Raw genomic sequence first — 24,183 nt, 5'->3', positions numbered from 1 at the left:
TTTGCTTGTTTGGTGCACACCAGGGTTCAGATGGCGCCGTTCACACACTTTTTCAAATACTGCACAAAGTTGACATGCTGCATAACTAGTCTGAGTAGTGTAGTAGTACGCCACTCCACACACCCGATGTGCCTCTATCTGTATGTATCTGGGTCGGAACTTGTCTTGGGGACTGGAAACTTCCTGCTGTTGGTATTCACCCTTAGAATCGCATCAATATTAAAAATCAAAATCAAAAACTGTTATTTAAGCCAGTATGGCCTCGGGGAGAACACCGGCATGTGCTTTCTCTCACTCAGTAACACCTACACACACTCCTCCCTAACGCCATCCATCTTCCAGACATGTCTCCCTCTCTCTTTCATTATTTTCCCCATCACTTTTGCTTTTCCTGCTTTCAGATTTCACATTCCTTTCTTGCCATCCGTCCGTTTTCATTTCTCTTCTCAATAACTCCATATGTCTCCGTCACACTCTTTTTCTCTCCGCTCTTCCCTCTATCCTCCTCCCGCCCGTCTCTTTCTCCCTCTGATGTCGAGAGGCTGTGGACGGCTGATAACCGCCGTCCAGCTCTGAGAATCAAAGCGAGCGACGCCCGGGAGGCCGGAGGGGAGGATGAAAGAGGGATGAGAGGAGAAGAGTGCCGGGCGAGGTGGACACAGGGCGGGAGCTTTTGGAGAAGAGGGCAAAAAAGAGGGAAAGAGAGAGAGGGATGAGACAGGACGGAAATCTGACGGTGTTTTCCCACTGTGAGTTTTGCTCCGAGTTCAGAAGGAAAACTAATTACAGACTCATCTAAATTAAAATGCGCACACACACACACACACACACAAACACAAGTTGAGATTTCATGTTTTATGGGGACTTTCCATAGACACAATCATTTTTATACTGTACAAATTGTATATTATGTCCCCTAATCCTAAACCTACCCATCACAGAAAAAAACAAAAAAACAAAACATAATTGAAAAATGAATCTCATGAAACCTGTCCACAACATGCCCAGGTCATATTTCACCCCACAAATCAAGAGATATACTAATCGTAATAGTCCTAAAGAGTTTTCTTAAAGAGCCCCTATTATTATTTTTGGATATTTTCTGTAATATAGCTGTTTGTGAATCTAAAAGATCTGTTCGTATCACTGTGTATCAAGTGTGAGGAGCAGAAATTCAGATGTGGTTATGGGTGTTTGTTTTCCGACATGCGCTGTAAGCAGTGGACCAATCACAACAGGATGGGCCATCTGACCAATCAGATCAGAGTAAATCAATAACAACAGACTGGGCCGTCTGACCAATCAGATCAGAGTAAATCATTAACAACAAACTGGGCCATCTGACCAATCAGAGCAGAGTAGGCCAATAACAACAGACTGGATCATCTGACTAATCAGAGCAGAGTAAATCAATAACAATAGACTGTTCCATCTAACCAATCAGAGCAGAGTAAATCAATAACAACAGACTGGGACATCTGACCAATCAGAGCACAGTAGGCCAATAACAACAGACTGGATCATCTGACCAATCAGTGCACAGTAGGCCAATAACAACAGACTGGATCATCTGACCAATCAGAGCACAGTAGGCCAATAAAAACAGACTGGATCATCTGACCAATCAGAGCAGAGTAGGCCACTCAGAATAGACTGGGCCAATCACAGCAGAGAATGGAGGAGGATGAGGGGGGGGGGGGGGGGGGGATAGAGAACCTGAATCCTTTAATGAACCGTTTCAGACACTGTGGGAATATAGAGGTGATGCTTCATTGTATATTATGAGAAAAATAAAGTGTTTTTTGACCTTGGACGCATGTAAACCTGTTGTAGGAGATCTCCAAAATAAGATTAGGAGCCTTTAAAATCGCATAATAGGGGCATTTTTTCATAATAGGGGCTTTTTCTTTTCTTTTCTTGTTGGTGTGAAATATGACCTGGACATTCACCCATGAAGTTTGTGTGCATGAACACCAGGTTAGTGAGGACTACGGTGTGTGATGTGATAGATTATGGTCTGTTTCACCTGTATGTAATTACAGTGGTCTACATCCTGCTGTCTACTCTATCATTACTTGTAATGGGGCAGGAAAAGTGTATGCGTGTGTTTCCCCTTATGGTTCGCTTAAAAAAAATAGGTTAGACACATCGAGACTCCAAAGTTGACACGAGGATTATCATTCACCTGACACACACACACACACCTGCCCATCTGTCAGTGAGTCTTTGGCCTGATATCATCAGCACCGGATGCTGTTCTGATGGATTAAGCTCCCGGTGGGCAATTTCTGTCCGAGCTTGTTTTGTTTTTTTAACCTGTTTAATGCAGTGGTCCCATTTAGACACACTGTACCGCGTGGCTCTAACACTCAATCCCACCTTAAACTGCTTTAGTGATAAACCTGCAGCAAATTCACTTTCACATCTCAATTGTGTCTCCTAGAAAGCAATGAGATTAAATGGAGGGCCAATGGTGACTTAAAGTCAATTTTTGAGGAAAAAGACCCCAATAATCTCACATGTTTCATCACGCTGGAGTTTCAGAGCCGTTAAATGTCTAAAACTACACTCAAATTTGCCAACATACCAAAGTCTGCAATATATTGGTCTATCTGCTCACCAAGACTGCATTTATTTATCAAAAATACAGTAAAAACAGTAATATTGTGAAATATTTGTACAATTTAAAATAACTGTTTTCTACGTGAATATATTGTATAATGTAATTTATTCCTGTGATCAAAGCTGAATTTTCAGCATAATTTCTCCAGTCTTCAGTGTCACATGATCCTGCTTCAATATGCTCAAGAAACATTTCTGACATTTCTGATTATTTCTGTAAATATAAATATTTTGTAACATTATAAATGTCTTTACTGTCACTTTCGATACATTTAATGTAGGGGTGTAACGGTACACAAAACTGACGGTTCGGTACTGTTGAATTTTTTTATTAAACAGTGGTTTACTGAACCAATTTGTGTCTGTCCTTTAATGAATTCAATTATTGCTAATGCTGTAAAGTGTGAACTATATAGTGAGCCCTTGCTTGCACATTACTATAATATAATAACAGAGCCCAAACTAGCCTAAATCCAGTAGCTATTTATTTTTAGATATAATAATCAACACTCGAACAACACATTGTATGCAAACATTTAAACTTCACATAAGGCAGATTTTGCATTAACTTCTAAATCTAATTATAAAATTATTAGTGCTGTGAATCGATTAAAAAAAATTAACTAATTAATCAAACAAAGTCTGTAATTAATCATGATTAATCGCAATTAAAAAATATTTTTAATATTTTGATATTGTAATAATTTCAGTTACTCTCCAAATTAACGTAGAAACAATTTAAAGACAGCATATTTTAAATATTTGTTGTAATGGCATCTTTTTATGACCGCTACTAATGTCTCTATGAAACATTAATGGCGTTACATTACAGTATAACTGAAAGCTGCCAATTTCAACATTTATTAGGCTTTAAAAAACAACAACTTTTAATTTAATTGAACTTAAAACAATCTTTACATAAACCCATTATAATAAATGGTATATTTACCCATGGCCTTCCCTGTCAGACATAGTCTACACAGAAATTGAATAAAGTTATCAACACCTTTCTTAACTGCATAAATAATAAATGAAATACCATTTTTTCTGTTCCCGTTGTTCTTTGATGAACATGAATGACAGGCATCATCAGTGCTGCTGTCACTTTAAGACGCGGATATGACGCGCTGTCACGCAAATCTCATTTTCTCACAAGTTCATTAAGATGTTATGTAACTAATTTAAGACTCCTAATATGAGAATACTCGACAAAACATGCCGAGACGAAAACATTTGGCATTTTGGCAAAATTCTCTGTGTTGTTGTTATTTTTTGTTTAAGTGCCTGAAAACATAACATTTCTAGACTTTCTGGGAATAAAATAAATACATAAATAAACAAATAATCTGGCACAGTGCCAAATCCATGAAAAGCATCTCTACTGCTTTTTGATATAAAATTTGTGTTCTTTTGTCCATTCCGGACTAAAAGAGGTCTGGCGTTTCGGCATGTTAACGTTATGATATGACGTAGCAAGCATGTCGTGGAGGCTTGTTTACGTTTTTAACCAATGATATATCAGATATTTATTTGACACTGCTTTCAGCCAATCATTTGTTTGACCAGAGATCTTACGGCATTAGACGCTATGCTGCTGCTTCCCAATAAAGACTCTAGAGCGGGGTTTTTTAACAACTTTTCAGCGCAACTCCAAAATGGAGGACAAATGAGTGTCCGGCTTGAGGCTGAGAGGGCTTAAAATCCGGACTGTCCGGCCACCCTAGAATACATGTACCGTTACACCCCTAATTTAATGCATTAATGTTGATTAAAAGTATGAATTTCTTTCTAATACACACAAAACCCATTTGGAACAGTAGTGTGTGTGTGTTTGAATAATCTGATATCTCCTGAGCATGTTGGCATGTTAAGACGCGTGTATGTGTGACTTGTTTGTTTCTCACCTCTGCACTTAAGTATGAGTGTTTGTCTGTCTAGTTCATGACTGTTTTATATATGAGTGTGTGTCTAGAAAACATATGGGAAACTATTGCTCAGAGGTTGCTTTTCACCGCCCAGGAGCTCTCAAAATCTTTCAGAATCAAACAATTGTTGATATACAGAAGAAGTATAAAGCTGCTGACATAAAGCAAGAGAACAAGCCCATTAAATCCTGGGAGATTCTGATGAGAAATTTCTCCACCATTTAAATCCAAAGTCTCCAGACCTTGGTATTTTGTGAGATCCGACATTATTGAGATGAACTTACTTGTGAAATTACTAGGATATTTTTCCCAACAGTTAAGCAAAAACCCTCTATCTACGCTCTCTATCTTAGAGAAATGTAAAGGTTTTTTCTTACAGGATTTTTTTTTTTTTTTTTGTAAAACACTGTGTTGAGTGACCTTGAACTGGATATCATGCCTTGAGTGTTTCCTGTCTGCACTCCAAACCTCTTTAATTATAGACACATCCTCACTTTCTCGCAAAGGTAAATGACAGAAGACCAGCACCGGGCTACAATTAGTCTTTCACATTAATTAAGGAAGAGAGACAGTGCCAATTACTGAAAGAGAGAGAGAGGGGAGAAAGTGAAAGGAGGGGGAGGGATGTAAAAGTGGAAAGGGAGTGAAAAAAAGAGGCCAAGGAGAAAGAGTGTCAGAGGGGAGATGAAAGGGAAAACGGGGATTAGGGAGAGATAGATGGATGGAGATGAACAGATAGTGAAGAGAGATGAGCATTTAATATGAGTACTGTAGCGTGACAGCATGTTTGTGTGTCTAATCGTTTATTACTGAAGCACACCTGGACTACAGATGCACAAAACTACACCTTTGCAAAATCGCTGTCTAAACGATTAGTCGTGATAAAGTCGACAGGAGATCAAAATGGATCGTATTTACTTTCTCAGTAAGCATTCCTCCTCTTATTGTGAACAATTCATCAGCTCACGTTATTCCAAAGAAAACAGTAGTTTGTCCTTGTAATCTTTCATCAAGTGCGATAACTTATTCAGCCTCTCAAATGACTTTGCTTTCCGGCTAACATAATCAAACTCTTTCATTTTTCAATCGCTCCAACCACCAGGCTACTTTCATATGTAACATCCATTTTTCACATTTCAATGCCTAATCAAATCAAGTCTATAATCAGATCTATACGTCAGATAACACAAATACCTTTGTGAAAAAGATCTACACTTCAGCATACTTTTAAGAAGAATACTTATTATTAAAAAGAATATTATATAAAATACTCGAAAAATCGATTAATCACAATTAATCGCGATTAATTGCATCTTAAGTTTTTGTTTCTATAATATATGTGTGTGTGTGTGTGTGTGTGTGTGTATATATATATATATATATATTATATATATATATATACATACATATATACATACACATATATATATATATATATATATATATATATATATATATATATATATATATATATATATACACATATACATATATATATGTGTGTGTGCACACACATATATTACACACATATACACACATTATAAACAAAAACGTTTATGTTAGATGCAATTAATCGCGATTAAGCAATTTCACAAATAATAATAGAAGACAAATAATAATAATACTCAAGTATGAGCTGAATGTAAATATTTTCAGACGCATTATATTAAATGCAATTATCCAGATTTTTTGACCTACTAAAGTTGGACATCTGAAATAATTTCATAATTGCTTCTATTGTCTTAGAAATATGGTTAAAGCATTTATGGTAAACTGAAATATACTTTAAATGTCATGTCTTTCCTGGCATTTCTTGCAATTCAGTATATTTAAAAAATATTAACTTTAAATGTCATACTGAATAACACATTACAGCTAAAATGACAGTTATTCGACACATCAAAATAAGTGCACTTCTTTAAAGCACGACAAAAGATTATTAAAACGGTGATTTAAAATGTATACTTTAAAGAAAACTTTGAATTTGACAATTACAGAGTGCACTTTTAAAACTGTACTTAAGTGTGTTAAGATAATATAGAAAATATAAAACCTTTTACAGAGGTTTTAGCACAGTCAATATAATTAATAGATAATCGCACTAGTCGACTTCACTAATCATTTAGCCATGTATTGGACAGAACGTTGACCATGTGATTATTAGCTTCTACACCCCTAAGAAATATTTATTTTGAATGGGTTACTGAGCTATGAAAAAGCAACCTGTGAGCTTTTGAAAAAAAAACCTTATCAAAACATACAACCTAGATAAGCCGACCTGCCTAACTCACTGAAAGCCATGAGACATCTGCAACTTGCAAAGACAAAATCCAACTTCTCTTATGCAAACAAGGCTTTGTCTCTGAGAGAGACCACCATTAGAAATGATCTGCCTCTGTCACTATAGCGTTGTTGGACAGGGACATGTGAAAGGAAAGAGGAGTAGAGGACCGCTCCTAAGTCCACGCTAAACAAATGAACAATACTTCTCTCGTCTCAACTTGTTTACATACTTCATTTGGGCTGACGCATCTTTGCATGTGGATTCGTTTCCTAGCAGTCAGCCTATGAGCAAACACACACTAGACAGTGTTTGCACTTGTATTGCTGTTGGGAGAAAATAAAAGAGAAAAAAAAAATGCAGAAATTGTTTGCCTTTTGACACACAAAAAATTGCCTCTATGTATGCATGCGAATGCAAATGTTTGCCAAGTGCATTGAAAGCGTATGTCCCTGTTGTTCATATTTAACTTGCGTTGTTGCGTTACTGTGGCAGTGGCAAACTTCAGTACTTAAGGGGCAATAGAGCCCTGCAGTGATGACCTATTTTTGTAGGCCGACCAGGAAGTTAGGATCACCCTGGTTCCCTCGAGAAAAAACCCAACAGGATTTTTCCTTTGGCTTTTGGATTACTGCAGAAAAGAAGCTCTGTGTTAAGTTTAGAATTCTTACACGTTTTGTCCATCATGATAATCTTCACAAATGAACACAATTTTTATGAATTTTAAAGCCTAAATAAACTTAGGCTACAGGTGAACTACACCTACACAGGATTCTAAGACAAGTTTTTTTTTTATTATTAACACCACACAGCTGCTTATCCAAAGTGAGAGACAAGGCACAAACATATACACACAGTTTGGGGGAGAAAACAAAAAATAAATAAAAAATTAAAAACATAAAAAATTAAAAATTAAAACAAAAAATATATATATGCATATATATATATATATATACATAAAAATAATAAGAAAGAAAAACAGCACAATATATAGATGTATAGATAATATATTTTATACAGGTACTTTATAAGTTTAGGCAGTAGGTTAATTTAGTGTGAGTTGTTATTAGTGACTTCACTATTTATTTATTGAATTATTTTTATGAATATGGGGTTACTGACTGAGAAATCAATTTCGAAACAATTTAGAACAATCCAAATAATAATAATTGTAGTAAAAGTAGTTATAATAATAGTAATAATAATAATAGTAGCAATGGTAGTTGCAGCAGCAGTATTAGTAGTAATAATAACAATAACAGCAATACAAAATAACAATATTGTTATTATTATTATTATTAATAATAATAATAATAATGATGATGAATCAATTTTATAGTTTTTGGATATATATCACTCTCTGGGTCTGTGAGCCACTGTTTTTCAAGACAAGTAAAAAAGTGGTATTACTGATGTATTTTATGTTGTAGAATAAAACGTGAAAAATATTGTGAGATTTGATTCACCATAGACCTTATTTCAGACGTTTAACCAAACACACATTGACTTCAGGACGAAGGAACCGGATGTGCTAAACTCGGGTTTTGCCTTACAAAAATACGTCATCCCTGCAGCACAATATACGAGTTTGCTTCAAATGTTTGTATGATAGTAATATGACCTGAAAGAGAAAACCGACTGTTGAAGAAGAATCTCTGCTATTGAGTATACTTCCGTTGCATTAAGAATTTCATTCGGAAGGAAGATGCTTGAAATCAAGCTTGGGTAGCTAGGATGGTTTGAGTTCACAGACCTAAATATAGCATTTTTTAGGGCTTAAATGTTTTTCTTATCTGAAACAGCAATCATGTCCAAAAACAGATCATCATACTCAGGGCTTGACATTACGTTTTTTGCTCACCAGTCACTGTGGCTAGTGGTTTTCCAAAGTTACTAGCCACTCAGTATTTTCTCTAGCCACAATTTTGACATCGATACCATGGGGAAAAACTGCCATATAGATATTTTTTATATTATTTCATAATTTGGCAGCAGGTATATTAGGCTGCTGTGACTTTAAGACATGACGCACGGATCCATTATACTGTTACACATGCGTTTTCTTTCTCAACTGTTTACGTTCATTTAAAACAGAACTGACAGTGTTTCATTTTGACATTTATTTTGTGTGTATTTGACTGTTTAAGAGCAATAAGCAGCGAAAAATACCTACATTTAGTCCTGAGAGGCGGCTTTATGTGTGTGCACTTTGGGTTTGAACACAAAATCTGCGGGAATGGGTAAAACTATGTGCAATACGCGCAATCCCACGCTGAAATTCAATGCCTGGAACACCAACAATATTCATCTGGAACAAATGATGCGAGCAAGTGAGGGGAGGCGGGTTTGTGTGTCGCTCGCTGTCGGAGAGATCATTTGAAAGAGAGAGAAAGAGCAGCTGGTATTGTGTATCTATTCTGTGGTTTCAGATATTTCAGTATGTATCGAAAAATCTATATATTTGACAACACTACATTGATGCCTTTTTAAAAGACAACAATTGAGAAATACTTATATTATATATACAATTCAACCCGCCAAAGTGGCTAGTAGGAATGACTGTGTTGAAATCCACACGCATTTGGCGTGTTAATGTCAAGCCCTGATCATATTACTCTATTATTGTAGAGAATATATTCACTGTGCACAGCATCTGTTGGCATAAAGTATCTGTATAACCATCTACATTCACTTAAATGTGCATAACTGTATATAAAACGGCAATGCACTGAGCTTGACCTTCCATTTCCTGTGTGACGAATGAACCAGAAGCAACATTGAATACTTCTAACACCTATTTCTTGATTTATTCATCGATAAGCTGTTTAAGCAAAGTTTTTTTACACAAAATTTGATAAAATTGCAAAAACTATTAAAAAAACACACCAGGCAGTATATAATGCAAAGTATGCTGTAAGCTAATATTTAATTCCCAGCATAGCCAAGGACTTCCTTTGCAATCTGTTGAACTCTTGAGCTCTATTGATGTGCAGGCCATCAGCTACCATCACAGCTTTCATTATCATTACATCCCCATATGGCTGCTCACACGGTACATTATGAACACACACACACACACACACAACTGACCCTTAATCATATCCACTCCAACACACACACACACACACACTCATTGAGTAAGTGTCAGTGGGAGCCAGAAGCCGTGCTGGTTTGATCAGTGTGTGAATAGAGAAAGCAGACTGTTCCTGTCTATTGCACACACGCACACACACACTGGCCTGGCATAACCCCAGCAGATATCTGATACATAATACACTCTCTGCATGACTCTCCTCTTTCAATCTTTTGTTTCCTCCATCTCCTTTCTTTCCTGATCCCTCAATTTCTTACCCAGCTTTCACTAAAGATCAGAGAGAGGGAGCATGAAGACAACATGTGTGCTTACACAGAACAAATCTATAATCTCACGCTCATACAAACATTTTACGCATTATGACTTAATATTTGCCTCTTCAAGTCATGTGTATGTGTTTATTTAGCTATTCATTGGGGACACATTTGTACCAAGAAGTGAACTAAATATGACAAAACCTCCCCCTTTGGGAATGTCCTGCTACTTTGTAAAAACAATGCTTTTCTTTTAATTAAATGAAAATGGGATATACTTATGGTGTAAGTTATTGTGAAGAATTTATAATTAACTTTATATAAAACAAATCTTACATGTCCTCATTCAGCTAAATAAATGTGTATACAAGTCAAAGTGTTAGCTTTTCTGAACTATATAAAGTTTTATGGAACCTATTGAGTCACGACTATTAAGAACGCTTGGGGACGCCTGCCTTTACATGCACATTTACTTTAATGACATCCCATTCTTAATCTGTAGGGTTTAATAAGGAGTTGGCCCACCCTTTGTAGCTATAACAGCTTCAACTGTTCTGGGAAGGCTTTCCACAAGGTTTAGGAGTGTGTTTATGGGAATTTTTGACCATTCTTCTAGAAGCGCATTTGTGAGGTCAGGCACTGATGTTGGACGAGAAGGCCTGGCTCTCAGTCTCCGCTCTAATTCATCCCAAAGGTGTTCTATCGGGTTGAGGTCAGGACTCTGTGCAGGCCAGTCAAGTTCCTCCACACCAAACTCACTCATCCATGTCTTTATGGACCTGCTTTGTGCACTGGAGCGCAGTCATGCTGGAACACAAAGGGGCCGTCCCCAAACTGTTCCCACAAAGTCGGGACTGAAATTGTCAAAAATGTCTTGTATGCTGAAGCATTAAGAGTTCCTTTCACTGGAACTAAAGGGCCAAACCCAACCTCAGAAAAACAACCCCCACACCATAATCCCCCCTCCACCAAACTTTACACATGGCACAATGCAGTCAGGCAAGTGCACGTTCTCCTGGCAACCGCAAAACCCAGACTCGTCCATCGGATTGCCAGACAGAGAAGCATGATTGGTCACTCCAGAGAACACGTCTCCACTGCTCTAGAGTCCAGTGGCGGCGTGCTTTACCCCACTGCATCCGACGCTTTGCATTGCATTTTGTGATGTAAGGCTTGGATGAGCTGCTCGGCCATGGAAACCCATTCCATGAAGCTCTACGCACTTGAGCTAATCTGAAGGCCACACAAAGTTTGGAGGTCTGTAGCTATTGACTGCAGAAAGTTGGTGACTTCTGCGCACCTCAGCATGCGCTGACCCCGCTCTGTGATTTTACGTGGCCTACCACTTCAGGGCTGAGTTGCTGTTCCACTTTGTTATAACACCACTAACAGTTGACCGTGGAATATTTAGTAGTGAGGAAATTTCACGAATGGATTTATTCCACAAGTGGAAACCTATCACAGTACCACGCTTGAGTTCACTGAGCTCCTGAGAGCGACCCATTCTTTCACTAATGTTTGTAGAAGCGTCTGCATGCCTAGTGCTTGATTTTAAACACCTGTGGCCATGGAAGTGATTGCAACACCTGAATTCAATGATTTGGAGGGGTGTCCCAATACTTTTGTAGAGCATTGTAGAGTGTGTGTGTGTGTGTGTGTGTGTGTGTGTGTGTGTGTGTGTGTGTGTGTGTGTGTGTGTGTGTGTGTGTGTGTGTGTGTGTGTGTGTGTGTGTGTGTGTGTGTGTGTGTGTGTGTGTGTGTGTGTGTGTGTGTGTGTGTGTGTGTGTGTGTGTGTGTGCATCAACTGTTACTAATTGAACATTTCCTTAACAAGAAATCTGTAGCTGCCTTAATGAATTTATTGTATAAATGAGGCATTTTGCATTTAGTTTCCGGACAAATTGAAATTGACAATAAAAGTAGTGCTACTTCGGAGCATTTTTAAGACAGAGAGAGAGAACCTAAAAACCTGAATGCATCTTGTTGCGTTGATTTTTTGTGTTCTCTCAACAATTCCTTTTTACATGACTCTGTGTATGGAAACACAAGCCTCCATGTTTTTGTCAATGCCCACACTTTATCTGCTCCACACACACACACACACACACACACACACACACACACACACACACGCACACACACACGCACACACACACACACCTGACCTGCTTTAAGAGCACCCAGAGACCTCAGTGCAGATCTTTTAGTAATGTGTCTCATCTCTGTTTTTCATTATCTAACTAAACAAAGGGTCTTCATGATTAAATTATGCGCGCGGTTTATCTGTGAATGCATTAATCAGTGTTATTAATTCACAAAGGCCCATGTTCATGGTGTTTAATGTGATTTACCAAAATAGGATGTGTACAACATTTACATCAACCAATCAGATTTTTACATTACGATTATAGGGCCGCTAGGGATTTAAGGCAAGACAGAACATGTGAATAGGGTTTGAAAAAAAAACTTTCCCCAGTAGATAAATCACAGTACATTAAGACATGTCTTTGTTTTACAAGCTTTCTGAAATGTTGTTTAAATTAGCAAATTATGCATTTCTAATGAACTCTTTCCGTCTTTTATAGACTGTTATAGTGTAGGGGGCGCTATTACACATCTTCTAGAATAAAATCTCTGGATCAAAACACAGGTGAAGAAGAAGCAGAAAAAGCAATACAAGCATTGCTAATGCAAGTTGTAATCTTTGACAAAAAAAATTATTTTCTCTTGAATTTTGTTTGCATTTTGCTTTTTTTTTATGAAACTTTCCCTTCAAGTCAATTGAAAAATGCATGAAAAAAATGCATGAAGCATGAAGCTTGCAAGTTTTTGTTTGCTTTATTTTGTTATATTGCATGTTCAGTTATTCATACAACAAAATATTCTGGGTACCATGACATTTTTGTGAAAATGATCAAAAATGCTGGCGGTGGCTGGCCACTTTTTTTTTTAAGCGCTGGTGGGGAAAGAGTTAAATATGCACTAATTTGCATAAACTTCCAGAACAGAAATATGAACATTGGATAAAGCCAGGTTGACGACAAATAGAGTTAAAGGTGTTTACAAGGAGGATTTTGGATATCTCTTATTACTATTATTATAATAGTAAGCGTTACATGAATCAGGTGAGTGTTATATGAAAAAAAAACCTCTATAAAAACCTTCAGAATATGGATAGGAATAAAACTGTATGGTGTGAATTGTAAAGTGCTGCTGAAGTGGAGATTTCTGGCTCAGTGCAGGAGAAAAAAAACTCACTTTGAGAAAATGGCCTTTAAATATATGTATTCTAATTGAATCTGCAGATGCAAATAGATAAAGTGCAATAAAATAAACACTTAAATGTGTATTTTAGATGTTTTCTTTCCGCTAGTCTAAAAGAAGAAGTTATGGAAGCAAATTGGCACAAAATTGACCAGTGCATGAAAAAAAAACAATGGCTTTGCCTGTAGCGTCTTGCCTTGATTTATCATTCTTATCATACACAATTCACAAAACGCATCCAGTAAGGATGCATCGGGAAGGAAATGGGAGGGGGTCGCACAGGTATACAGGATGGAGAGAGAAGAGAAGGAGAGCGCAGAAGCAGGAGGCACGTGCTGTGAACTGCAGAGAAGACGAATGGCTTTGAATGTGCAGTCACCGACGGGGGGCGAGTGGGGGAGTGCAAGCTCGGGAGAAGACCAGAATGAGGCTCATTTTTTAGGGATAACCGAGATCCCACACTGGGCACTAATGGGAGAACTAACACATGGTTCAGACAAGAAAGCCTATGCTGTGTTTGGAAAGTAGAATGTGATGTATGACAAGATTAGTGGAAAGGTTCATTTTCCTTACTTGGAAATACATTGTTTATCTTCTTATGAAACTTCCTCCAAAGCGTTAATGGTTTGCAGATTTGTTGATGTACATGATACAATACTTGGAGAAAATTGTGCAACACGAATGTGTTGAAACTAAGAGATACATTGAGTTGTAATGAATTGAAAAAGGTTGAAAAATGTCAAGAACTCTTTAGAGCGCTTGCAATAGGACATGGCCAGTGTTTAACGGATACTAAACAAAATACTGGAGTAGCAAGGTAAATGTGTCTTATAGTAAATCTGCTGTGGATATACACTGGCCGGCCAAACAAAATTGCTGTTTGGATTTAAATAGGCAAATGCTTAAGTGTCAATGATTGGATCATTATTGCAGTTATTGCAAGATCTTGACCAAAAATTGATGCACCTCTTGATGGAAATAAATGTTGTGATGTTATTTCCATTTTTGGACAAGAGACCAGCACTCTGTAAAGTCTCCTCCAGCACAGCACAAAGACGTTCAGTGAGTTTAAGGTCTGGACTCAGAGGACCAGGAACCAATTCTAGTGTGGAAATGATTCTTCTTTCTTTCACAGTTTGAGCCTGATGAATCTGGACATTGTGATCCTGAAATATGGCCATGATGTGAAAAGCTCCATCAATTAGGGTTAGAAGAACTGTTGCCACATGCTAGAAACACAATAATCACTGCTATAATCCTGTCTTAGACTCTTAAACATTTGAGACCTTTTGGGGGGCTGGGCAGTGTATATAGGATTTTCACAATATGAGTTTGATGTAAGAAGAAAAGTGTTTGCCAATCAAGCTAAATGCTAGGTTTTGTTTTTGGAGAGAACAAATTCAGAGTACTGATGTCTTTGACAAACTCATTTTGGTGTCAAATATTAAGTCACACAAGCCAAGCGTTTGGCGCAGATATATTGCAGGAGCAGCAAAGCTGTCTGAGCTGCTCTAATACTAGAACCAACAGTAAATTGCTATGAAGTATCTGACAGACTGAAAATGGAAGCGAAGGGGTTATTTTCAGGCACTCCTAAGGGCGAAAAAGACTAACAGCGCAGCATCTGACTCTCTGGCAAAGGGAACATGTGGTTTCAGGAACAACATTAATTTCAAACAATCAGTTTCAACTCTAACCATGACCCTAGCCATACCACAAACCTTAGAGGCAGCTGTAAGTCTGAAACCAAAATCCCTGGTTGATTAGAATGATGTTCCAGGACTGACAATGATGCTATCATATACTTGACCAACTGGTGTTAAAGTGAACATTTTCTGTCATCACTGTTACACACTCTAGTCTTGTTTCAAACCCATAAGACTTTCCCAGCAAGCAATAGCCGTCATTTCAGCATCTCGGTTATAGACCCGATACAGTCCGGCTATGAGTAACCCATTTCTAGCCAAAATAACCTTTGATTTGGTTACGTCGCAATAACTTGTGAGATGTATGATATCCCATCATGTAAGCAAAGTCAACAGTGATTACAAAGTGTTTGGTTTCATTTCTTTGACATGTTCATGTTCTAGATGACTCTATTATTTGGCTTTGGTTAGACAACTATTACATTTCCACTGACAGCCCAAATTTTGTTTTAGCCTAGACGTCAGGGCTGTGTTTGGACGCTATTAGACATCTTTTAAATGCAAAATTGCTTGGTTCAACTTTCTTCAAAATGTATACAGACCATATTTAATGAGCTCTATGTATGCGGCTTGATCAATGCTTGGATTAAACTGCTCGATATATTTCAATCTCTCAGGTTTCATTCAAATGTCTTTATTTGCGTTTCAAAGATGACAAAACTCATAGGGTGAGTAAATGATTACAGAATGATTGGAGTGAACTAACCTTTTAAGTCTGGCACAAGCTGATTTCGGTTTTACAACTAGACCTGACATGTTGACTAGAGGCAGAAATAATCAGCGTCAGAACCCCTAACTTCAACAAATATTATTTGCCACTACAAATATCGTACATAAAACAAGATACAATAATTTGCCAGTGAGGCAAGAAAAACTTAATTCAAGATTCTCTGAAAGCAAATTTGATTATGTTACATAATTCTGCAACTCAGCTAAAGTTATCTTGCTTTGAGGATATTTAGTCATTTAGTCAAAACATTTTAAAGGGATAGTTCACCCAAAAATGAAACTTCTGTCATCATTTACTCACCCTCACGTTGTTCCAAACCTGTATGAGTTTCTTTGTTCTGCTGAACACAAAAGAAGATATTTTGAAGAATGTTTGCAACAAAGCAGATCGAGCAACCATTGACTACCATAGTATTTATTTTCCTACTATGGTGGTTGCTCTATCTGCTTGGTTACACACATTCTTCAAAATATCTTCTTTTAAGGACATGCAGTGTGTGAGGGTTGCCAAGAATCCAATAAACTGTCTTTAATCGGCTCTATAGGATGGTTTAAATCAATCCTGGACAATTGTTGGAAGAGTGTGACAAGTTGTAATTGGTTGGATTACATGACCATGATCCTGCTAAACCTTTCTTTGCGACTCTACCGTGAAATGTGTCACCACACAAATGCCTGTCCACTTACAGAAATGATCCACTACATTATTAGAGTTCCTCCATCACCTGATCGGTTCTCTTCCTTCTGCACTGATTGTGAAGGGTCAAAGGTCTTCTCTCATGCTAAATGATGATTCTCAACCGCTTGTAGAGGCGTGTAGGAGGGAATAATGGCGACAGAGAGAAAAGGGATAAAAAGAGAGACTCTTATGCTGTCAGCCCCTCATCCATCAGGGCGGTATTGACACTGATGCACTGGCTGAAGAGACATGAAAGCAAGAGAGAGAGAGAGAGAGAGAGAGAGCGTCCAATCCCAACAAGAGCTGCTTGAGCGCTGTTATCATCCTATCAATCTGCACAGTGTGTGGATCAACAACCGGGGCAATGCCAACCACACACTCAAACACCAAAAAACACACATGAAAGAATGAAAGTTGAAAAAGGATTCCTTCCACATGAGATCCGCCATGCATACACACACACAGGAAGCTCTCTGGGTTCGAGACAAACGTACTGTTGAAACTCTGTAGAGAGTAAAGGTGCGGGATTGATGATTAGAGATGAGACGCAGAGCTGCAGTTTAAATCTTCAAGCGGCTAATCACAGGATTAACAACCAAAGAGAGAGAGAGGAGCGGGGGAGAGAGGAGAGCGCTGCTTTAAATGCAAATCCCTGTCTTATAAAAATCAGTTCCATTTAATAGGATTTCTAGGGAGGGATGTGCATTTCTGCAGCGGGAGAGAAGTAGAGGAACTTTCACCACGGCCAAAACCACAAAAAGAGAATTTTTTACGTCACTACACATAAAAAAATTAATTGGTATAGAAACTATTTTCACTCATAAATTGCTAAAATGAAGCGGCAAGTAACACTTTGAATTAAACATGAAATTCTAAAGTAGAAAATAAATAAAACGCACACCAATAATCATAAAGTTTTATATACTACTTCTTTCTAAAATGCGTTTTACCGTATCTGCTGGCCGCGCGTTGTGTAACACACACATAAATGCCTCTTAAAGGGATACTTCACCCAAAAATAAAAATTGTGTCATAAATTTACTCGCCCTCAAGTTGTTGGAAACCTGTACGAGTTTCTTTCTTCTGTCGAACACAAAAGAAGATCTTTTGAAGAGTGTTGGTAACCAGACAGTTGACTTCCACAGTAGAAAAAAAAAATACAAACATTCTTCATAATATCTGTTGTGTTCAACAGAAGAAAGAAAACCATACAGGCTTGTAAAAACTAAAAATGTTCCTTTCTTGGGTGAACTATCCCTTTAACATGTATGTTGAGAAGGGCACATGACAATAATGCACATTAAACAAGTTTCTTGTATGCATTTATTACATAGTTGACCTGATATTTGTAAAACTGAAACTAAATCACATGATGGGACTGTTGAAATTGGATTAAAAAAGGAAATCAACTGTTGCTTGTAGTGTGGCCATGTGATAAGAGTGTAGCTGCTTGAAAAGTTCACTGTATGCCACTTCACAAGCAAAAAAAAAAAAGACAGTAGGCTATATAGCACACTAGCATTCCATTCCAAACATAGCAGATCCATGAGTATGATGAATGCGTGTGCGTATAACAGACAGAGGAGACACAGATGAAATGAGTAAGACAGTGAGAAATAAGTGGCATAAGGTGAAATGGATAAGCTCTTTTTTGCTCCAGGGTAACAGAAGACGGAAGACAGAAGAGTTCCTGAGCTCTGACCTCACATGAAAGCCATTGTTACCTCTCTCTCTTTTTAGCTGATATTTCCTCACAAAGGGAATTAGAGATCAGTGCAGTGATCCTCACAGATCTGGCATTAGTTTAATCTCACGCAGGGGTTTGAGTTACTACAGAATCAAATCCAATCTCCCCCCTGCTGCTTCTGTTACTGACTTCACCATATTAGTCTTTACAACAGCCAAAGCAACCCCCTTCCCAACCTCAGCGAATTATTGAGTACAGTTAGCGAGTCGGACACATTCATTATAGCAAAAGTCTGGTGTGAAACCAGGGCCTAAATTAATAATGTTTGTAACCAAGCAGATCTCGGACCCCATTGACTACCATAGTACTACATCTTCTCGGTTACAAACATTCTTCCAAATAACTTCATTTGTGTACAGCAGATCAACGAAATACAGGTTTGGAACAACTTAAGGGTGAGTAAATGATGACAGAATTTTAATTTTTGGAACTTTAAATTTTAGGTAAGGGAGAACCGGGGCGAAAGTAACAAAGCGATTTTCTCAGAGCCCTTGACTACATTTGCATTCCAAGCTATGACAGCACGTTCAGCACACAACCCTTGACGGATCTGCCAAATATCACATGATTCCGTCATCGTTTTCCGCGGTTAGGTCCGAAATGCAGTTTTCAAGTACGGCAAGTAAATTAATGAATCGGTACTTTTTTTCTAATAACAAGTTGTGTTTCTTGTTTCATGTGTCACAGTAATGATCTACAGGTTATTTAGTGCTGTTACACACCCTGAAGGTTTGTCTTTTCAGAGTTTTTCAGAATAAAAGTAAATTGTGTTTAAATGTCAGGACATCCTGTCGGGACGAAAGTAACACTTGTTGCTTTTGCCCCGCAATTATATATACAATGCATATTATGCTAATTTAATTTAATTTAATTTTTATATTGTTCATACTGTTGATTTACATTGCAAATAAAACAATATTCTAAACAATTCATGTTTGTACTGTCAGGTTACATTTGAAACATTTAATGAACTTTAACATTTAAAATGAAAATAGTTTTTTTTGCAAAGATAAAGGACAAAATATGTTTGCAGTTACATATTAACAAGGTCATAGTCAGGTATGTTAAATAAAAACAAGAGTAACACAAAAAAATCTAGCTTGTATTGTTGTGTTACTTTCGTCCCACCTGATGGGGTCAAAAGTAACAATGTGCAGCTTATGTTCAAAGTGAAAATATACTGTAGTCATTCTACATTTGTACAAAATACCACCTGCTATTGATATACCATACTTGTGAGTTATTGACCACAACAAAAATATCTTGGTCTAAAATATTATCTTTTAAAATTACTTTCGTCCCTGCTCTCCCCTATCCCTTTAAAAATGACAACAACAACAACAAAAAAGGGGGGGGGGGGGTAATAGTTGGTTTTCTTTTTTTAAATAAACTAATCTAAATGCTCGTCTTCAAACTACTTTTAGGAAGTTTTTAACTTTTTCTTTAGGTTAAGAAAAAGAGAGAATTTACCAGAGAAAGCTCCCTGTGTAAAACAACAACAACAAAAAATGTGAGAACTGTAAACAGACACCAATACAGTAAGTAATAAAAGAGTTGTTCAATGGAAACCAACCGTTTCCATTTGAATAACTAAATAAACGATTCATTTTACCGCGAAAAAGGCCTGACCTAGGTGCTAAAACGTCAAAGTTTCCCCCTACATGAAAAATATAGCACTTCAAGTAATGCAAAATACTGGCAGTCCTTTAAAGTTCTTCTTAACCCAAATAACAAACAGATCTCTTCTGCAGGCCCAGACAGCGTCTCCGTTCCGGATTTGAAAACTTTGCTCACTTGAGAGCGGTATTTCTGACACTCATCAGCAAATTACCGCGACAGAAATGCGTCAATAACTCGTTAATTGATGTTGGAGGAGCATCACCTGCGTGTGTCTGTCACACGGGTCGGTTAATTGATTTCGGCATGCGGGGAGCAGGTGTGTGCACACCGCCATGTAACGCGGAACTAATCCGAATCGTCCGTCCGCCATCGATTAAGCAGCCCGCGGCAAATTGAAAGACTTACAACAGGTATCTAGCCTATCTATCTATGCATTCACCTTTACCACATCTCCTCAAATCCACCACATTTTTCCATTGCAGGCGTTGAAACCTCCATGAACATCCATTCATCATTCTATTGATCAAACGACTACTTATTGAGGTTACTGGATGGAATGTCCCCTGACAATACAGGACTCAAATTTCTATCGACCCAAGACGTCCATATATCGCCCATCCTCTTTGTAATTTAACATTGCGTGTGTTACTTGAGCTGCACTCTGTTTGATCCACCCAACGGCAATTTTCAGAGTGGAAAGACAAAGGAATGGCTTAAGAATGAAATCAATGTTATTACGTGCATAGTCTATAGTGATTACAGGAGTATAGTAATTATATTGATTATTAAAGAGCACTTTAAACGGGTAGATGTGAAAGCAGGGTGTAGCGACTGGTATAAGTGCACTTCTACGTTGTCTCCACGTTATATTCGCTTTTTCTAAGAGATAATTAGCCTATTACTTTTAAAGTGACACCCCGAACCAACCCATTTGGAAGTCCCTTTGTAAAACGGATTCGTTTACGGAAAGAAAAAAACAATAACAAATCCAATCTATTCCATTGTTCCACGCCAACTACAACAAACAAGTGCGTTTAATAACTCTCAATCTCACAGTGCCTCTCGTAACAAAGTAGCCTAATGAACCAGACCATAAATTCAGTCTTTATAACCCAGTGCTAATCGCATACCTTCATGCTTTCTCGCTGAGCTTATAAAACATATCCCAGATAAAACACCCACGTCCCCAAGACGTCGTATAGAGACGTATTGCAGATGAACAAATAAAATAATACATTCCATCGAATAGACGTCTAGTGTGCGATCAGGGATGGCCAGATACACGCTATGCACCGTGAATAAAATAAAAGTGCTCTTGTTTTATAGATATGGGATAACAGCCAATGTTATAACACTTTTATATGGAGCAATCCGTCTTTATCTTTAAGGAGCCAACAGGTAGTTGCGTTTAATAAAAGATTTACCTTCCTCCGCCACTGATTTGAGCAGGAACTCCAGCAGGATAATCCAGAGCACGGCCACATTCCTGGAGAAGAGCTCCATCGTGGAATCACGAGTGTTTTACTGGTGAACGTTTAAAGATGGGCAAACAGTGTGAAGGTTCAAGAATCGTCAGCTGGGTCTTGTACCCATCAGGGATGAACAATCGCGCGGTGGGAGTCGTCACAGATCAGAGAAAAGCCACCGAGTCATGAGTGGGGAAAAAACTTTTAACTTCAGACTAAAACAGTTGAATCATATGGAGAACTGTGTCAATGAAGTTGGTTATAGAAATACAAATTTAAAGCGAAAATTAGTTTAAAAATCTTTCTAAGCTAAGCGAATGGCAAAACAATGTCCATGTTTTTTAAAGAACACAAAACGACCTCTTTATCTACACGCAAACATGTGCTAGTTTTGCCAAAAACATACGGAGGAACAACATGCCGTTCGTGGAGCCCCTTTGTGAGGGGTGTAGGTCGACTTGTCCTAATTTTCCCCTCCGAAATGGGATGGCTTTTTAAAAATCCACCTAATAAAACAAATCCGATATGCCAGTGTGAAAATAAATGTTCGTTTTCGTCTGGGGTTTGAATCACATCGACGTCCTCGTCCAATGTTTCCGTCAGTGAATCCACCACGACCTTTGTATCTTTAAAAAAAACACGAATATCCTGCGAAATAAAAGCGACGCTTGAATGCAACCATATGCCAACTCAACGAGCGAACATCGTGCTGCTTATCCGATGGCGAATGCAGGAAAATCGCGCAGTAGTTCGTCAAAATAATAGCGAAACCGGCTGCGAGCGCGTTCGAGATGAGAAAGAAAATCTCGGCAAATCCAAGAAGTTAGTACGAGGCGTTCAGTCTTCAGCCGCTCGCAGCAGATGTGAGGTGGTCAATGCGACTGGAGGAGCAGTCTCCTCCTCTCAAAGCACCTCCTCCACGAGCACCCCTCCACTATAGGACAATTCACCATGCCGGTCGAAAAAAAGCCAATCTCTAGGACGAAAAATAGATGTTTACAATAATATTTTGTCTGTCTTCTCTGGCAAGTTAGTTTTTACGGTGTGTAACTGCACATTTTGTTCTGAAGTTATGCTCCGTAATTAATACCGAACTGTTTAGACCACTCTTTAAATTGACTTTTTTCCTTTTGACAAAATCAATAGTGTTGGTGTTTTTAAGAAAGTTTAATGTTGAAATACATTTCTTCCTTGCTTTTTCTAGCTGTTTTGGGCATTTTGCATGATAGCTAGCCTATGTAGTCTACTTACAGGGTTCCCCTTCATGGACAATTTAGAAATTTCAGGGACATTTTTAAAATTGTGCTGTCCATTGTCTAAGGCTGGGGAAATCATGCAAATTATGGAATATATCTCTACAAAAATCATTCTCTATAAAAATTGGAAAAGCATAGTCTATTACAAGTGCCTTGGAGTAAATAGCATTATCATATCAGACTATTACTGATATTATCACTGTACCATGGAAACACTACTGTAGCCTACTTTTATAGCCTACACAATAGTAGTATCCAGGGCTTGACATTAACACCGGCCAATTTTATATATAATATACAATTTTCATTTGTAGTAGTCTTTTAAAAGGCATCTGAAATAATAAACAGAGCAATTTTGTGTTGTCAAAAATATTGATTTTTCAATACATATCGATACAGAAATATCTGAAATGCTTCCAATACCAACGCTATCTCACAACCAATTCGTACGTATTTTACGAGGTGGCTAATTCGTACGAATTTGTACAACTTTACATGTACGAATTTGTACGTTTTGTCTAAACCCCAGTGAGGGTTTGAGGTAGGTCATTCGTACGAATTCATACGAATTTGTCAACTCTTGGCAACTTGTCAAATACGTATACGAATTAGCAAAAATTAGCCACCTCGTAAAATATGTACGGATTGCCGTGAGATCGGGTTGCCAATACTCATTTTCTGCAGATACACGATACCAGCTGTGCTTTCTCGCTCTTTCATCGCAACCCGTCTCCCCTCACTCACTCGCTTCCTTTGCTCCGGATGAATATTGTTGGTGTAACAGGGCTTGAATTTCGGCATGGGATTGCGCAGGATTTTACTCAATCCCGCAGATTTTGTGCTCATGCACATAAAGCCGCCTCTCAGTACTAAATTGAGTTATTTTTCGCTGCGTATTGCACTTAAACAGTCAAATACACACAAAATAATGTCAAATGTCGGTTTCGGCGAGTGTTCAACAGTCAGTTGAGAAATAAAACGCATGTGTAACAGTATAATGGATCCGTGCATCAGGTCTTAAAGTGACAGCAGCCTAATATACCTCTTGCCAAATTATGAAATAATGTTAAAAATATCTATTTGGCAGTTTTTCCCTATCAACACTATAAAAAGTAATTTAGGGGAACTGTTACCACAACTTAAATAAATGCATGGTTGAACAGTTAAAAATTCGAATTTGTTTTATTTAAAAGTTTTAAGTTCTGTTGACATAATAATGTTGACCATTAAATAAACTTAATATCTTCTGTAATTTAAACTAAACATTCTGTGTTAATTGGCTTTTCTTTTTTTTAATTAGGTTGTAGTACCTTAACGTAATTTTCTTGCTAAGTTCGGAAATTAGGACGTGGATTTCTAGTTCCCAGCATGCTTCACATAGGATACAGAGAATAAATGTTGAAATGAAGTGTTCATTTATTATGTTTTTAGTGAAGGGAAAGACCTGTCAGTGTTTAATTCTGTTTAATGTTGAAGTTTTTGTGCACTGATACAAATGAATCATTGAGGCTGTAAGCGTAACATAAAAAAAAAATCCTTA

At 37.7% G+C, this 24,183-nt stretch overlaps 1 protein-coding gene across 2 annotated transcripts in view; it reads right to left on the bottom strand.

Moving 5' to 3' along the window:
* The window catches only part of ephb4a (eph receptor B4a), a 63,237-nt gene extending 40,985 nt beyond the window's left edge, over positions 1-22,252 (bottom strand). For both annotated transcript variants that reach the window (XM_079815477.1, XM_079815478.1), the window contains exon 1: positions 21,346-22,252. In XM_079815477.1, coding sequence (XP_079671603.1) covers positions 21,346-21,424 — 79 coding nt within the window. In that variant the 5' untranslated portion in view covers positions 21,425-22,252. The remainder of the gene's footprint in view (positions 1-21,345) is intronic.
* Positions 22,253-24,183: the final 1,931 nt, after the last annotated feature.

This window comes from Gobio gobio (genome assembly GCF_949357685.1).
Source record: "Gobio gobio genome assembly, chromosome: 4".
In the NCBI taxonomy this organism is placed as follows: domain Eukaryota; kingdom Metazoa; phylum Chordata; class Actinopteri; order Cypriniformes; family Gobionidae; genus Gobio; species Gobio gobio.
Note: the sequence above shows the minus strand (reverse complement) of the source record. Positions and strands in the feature narration are given on the sequence as shown.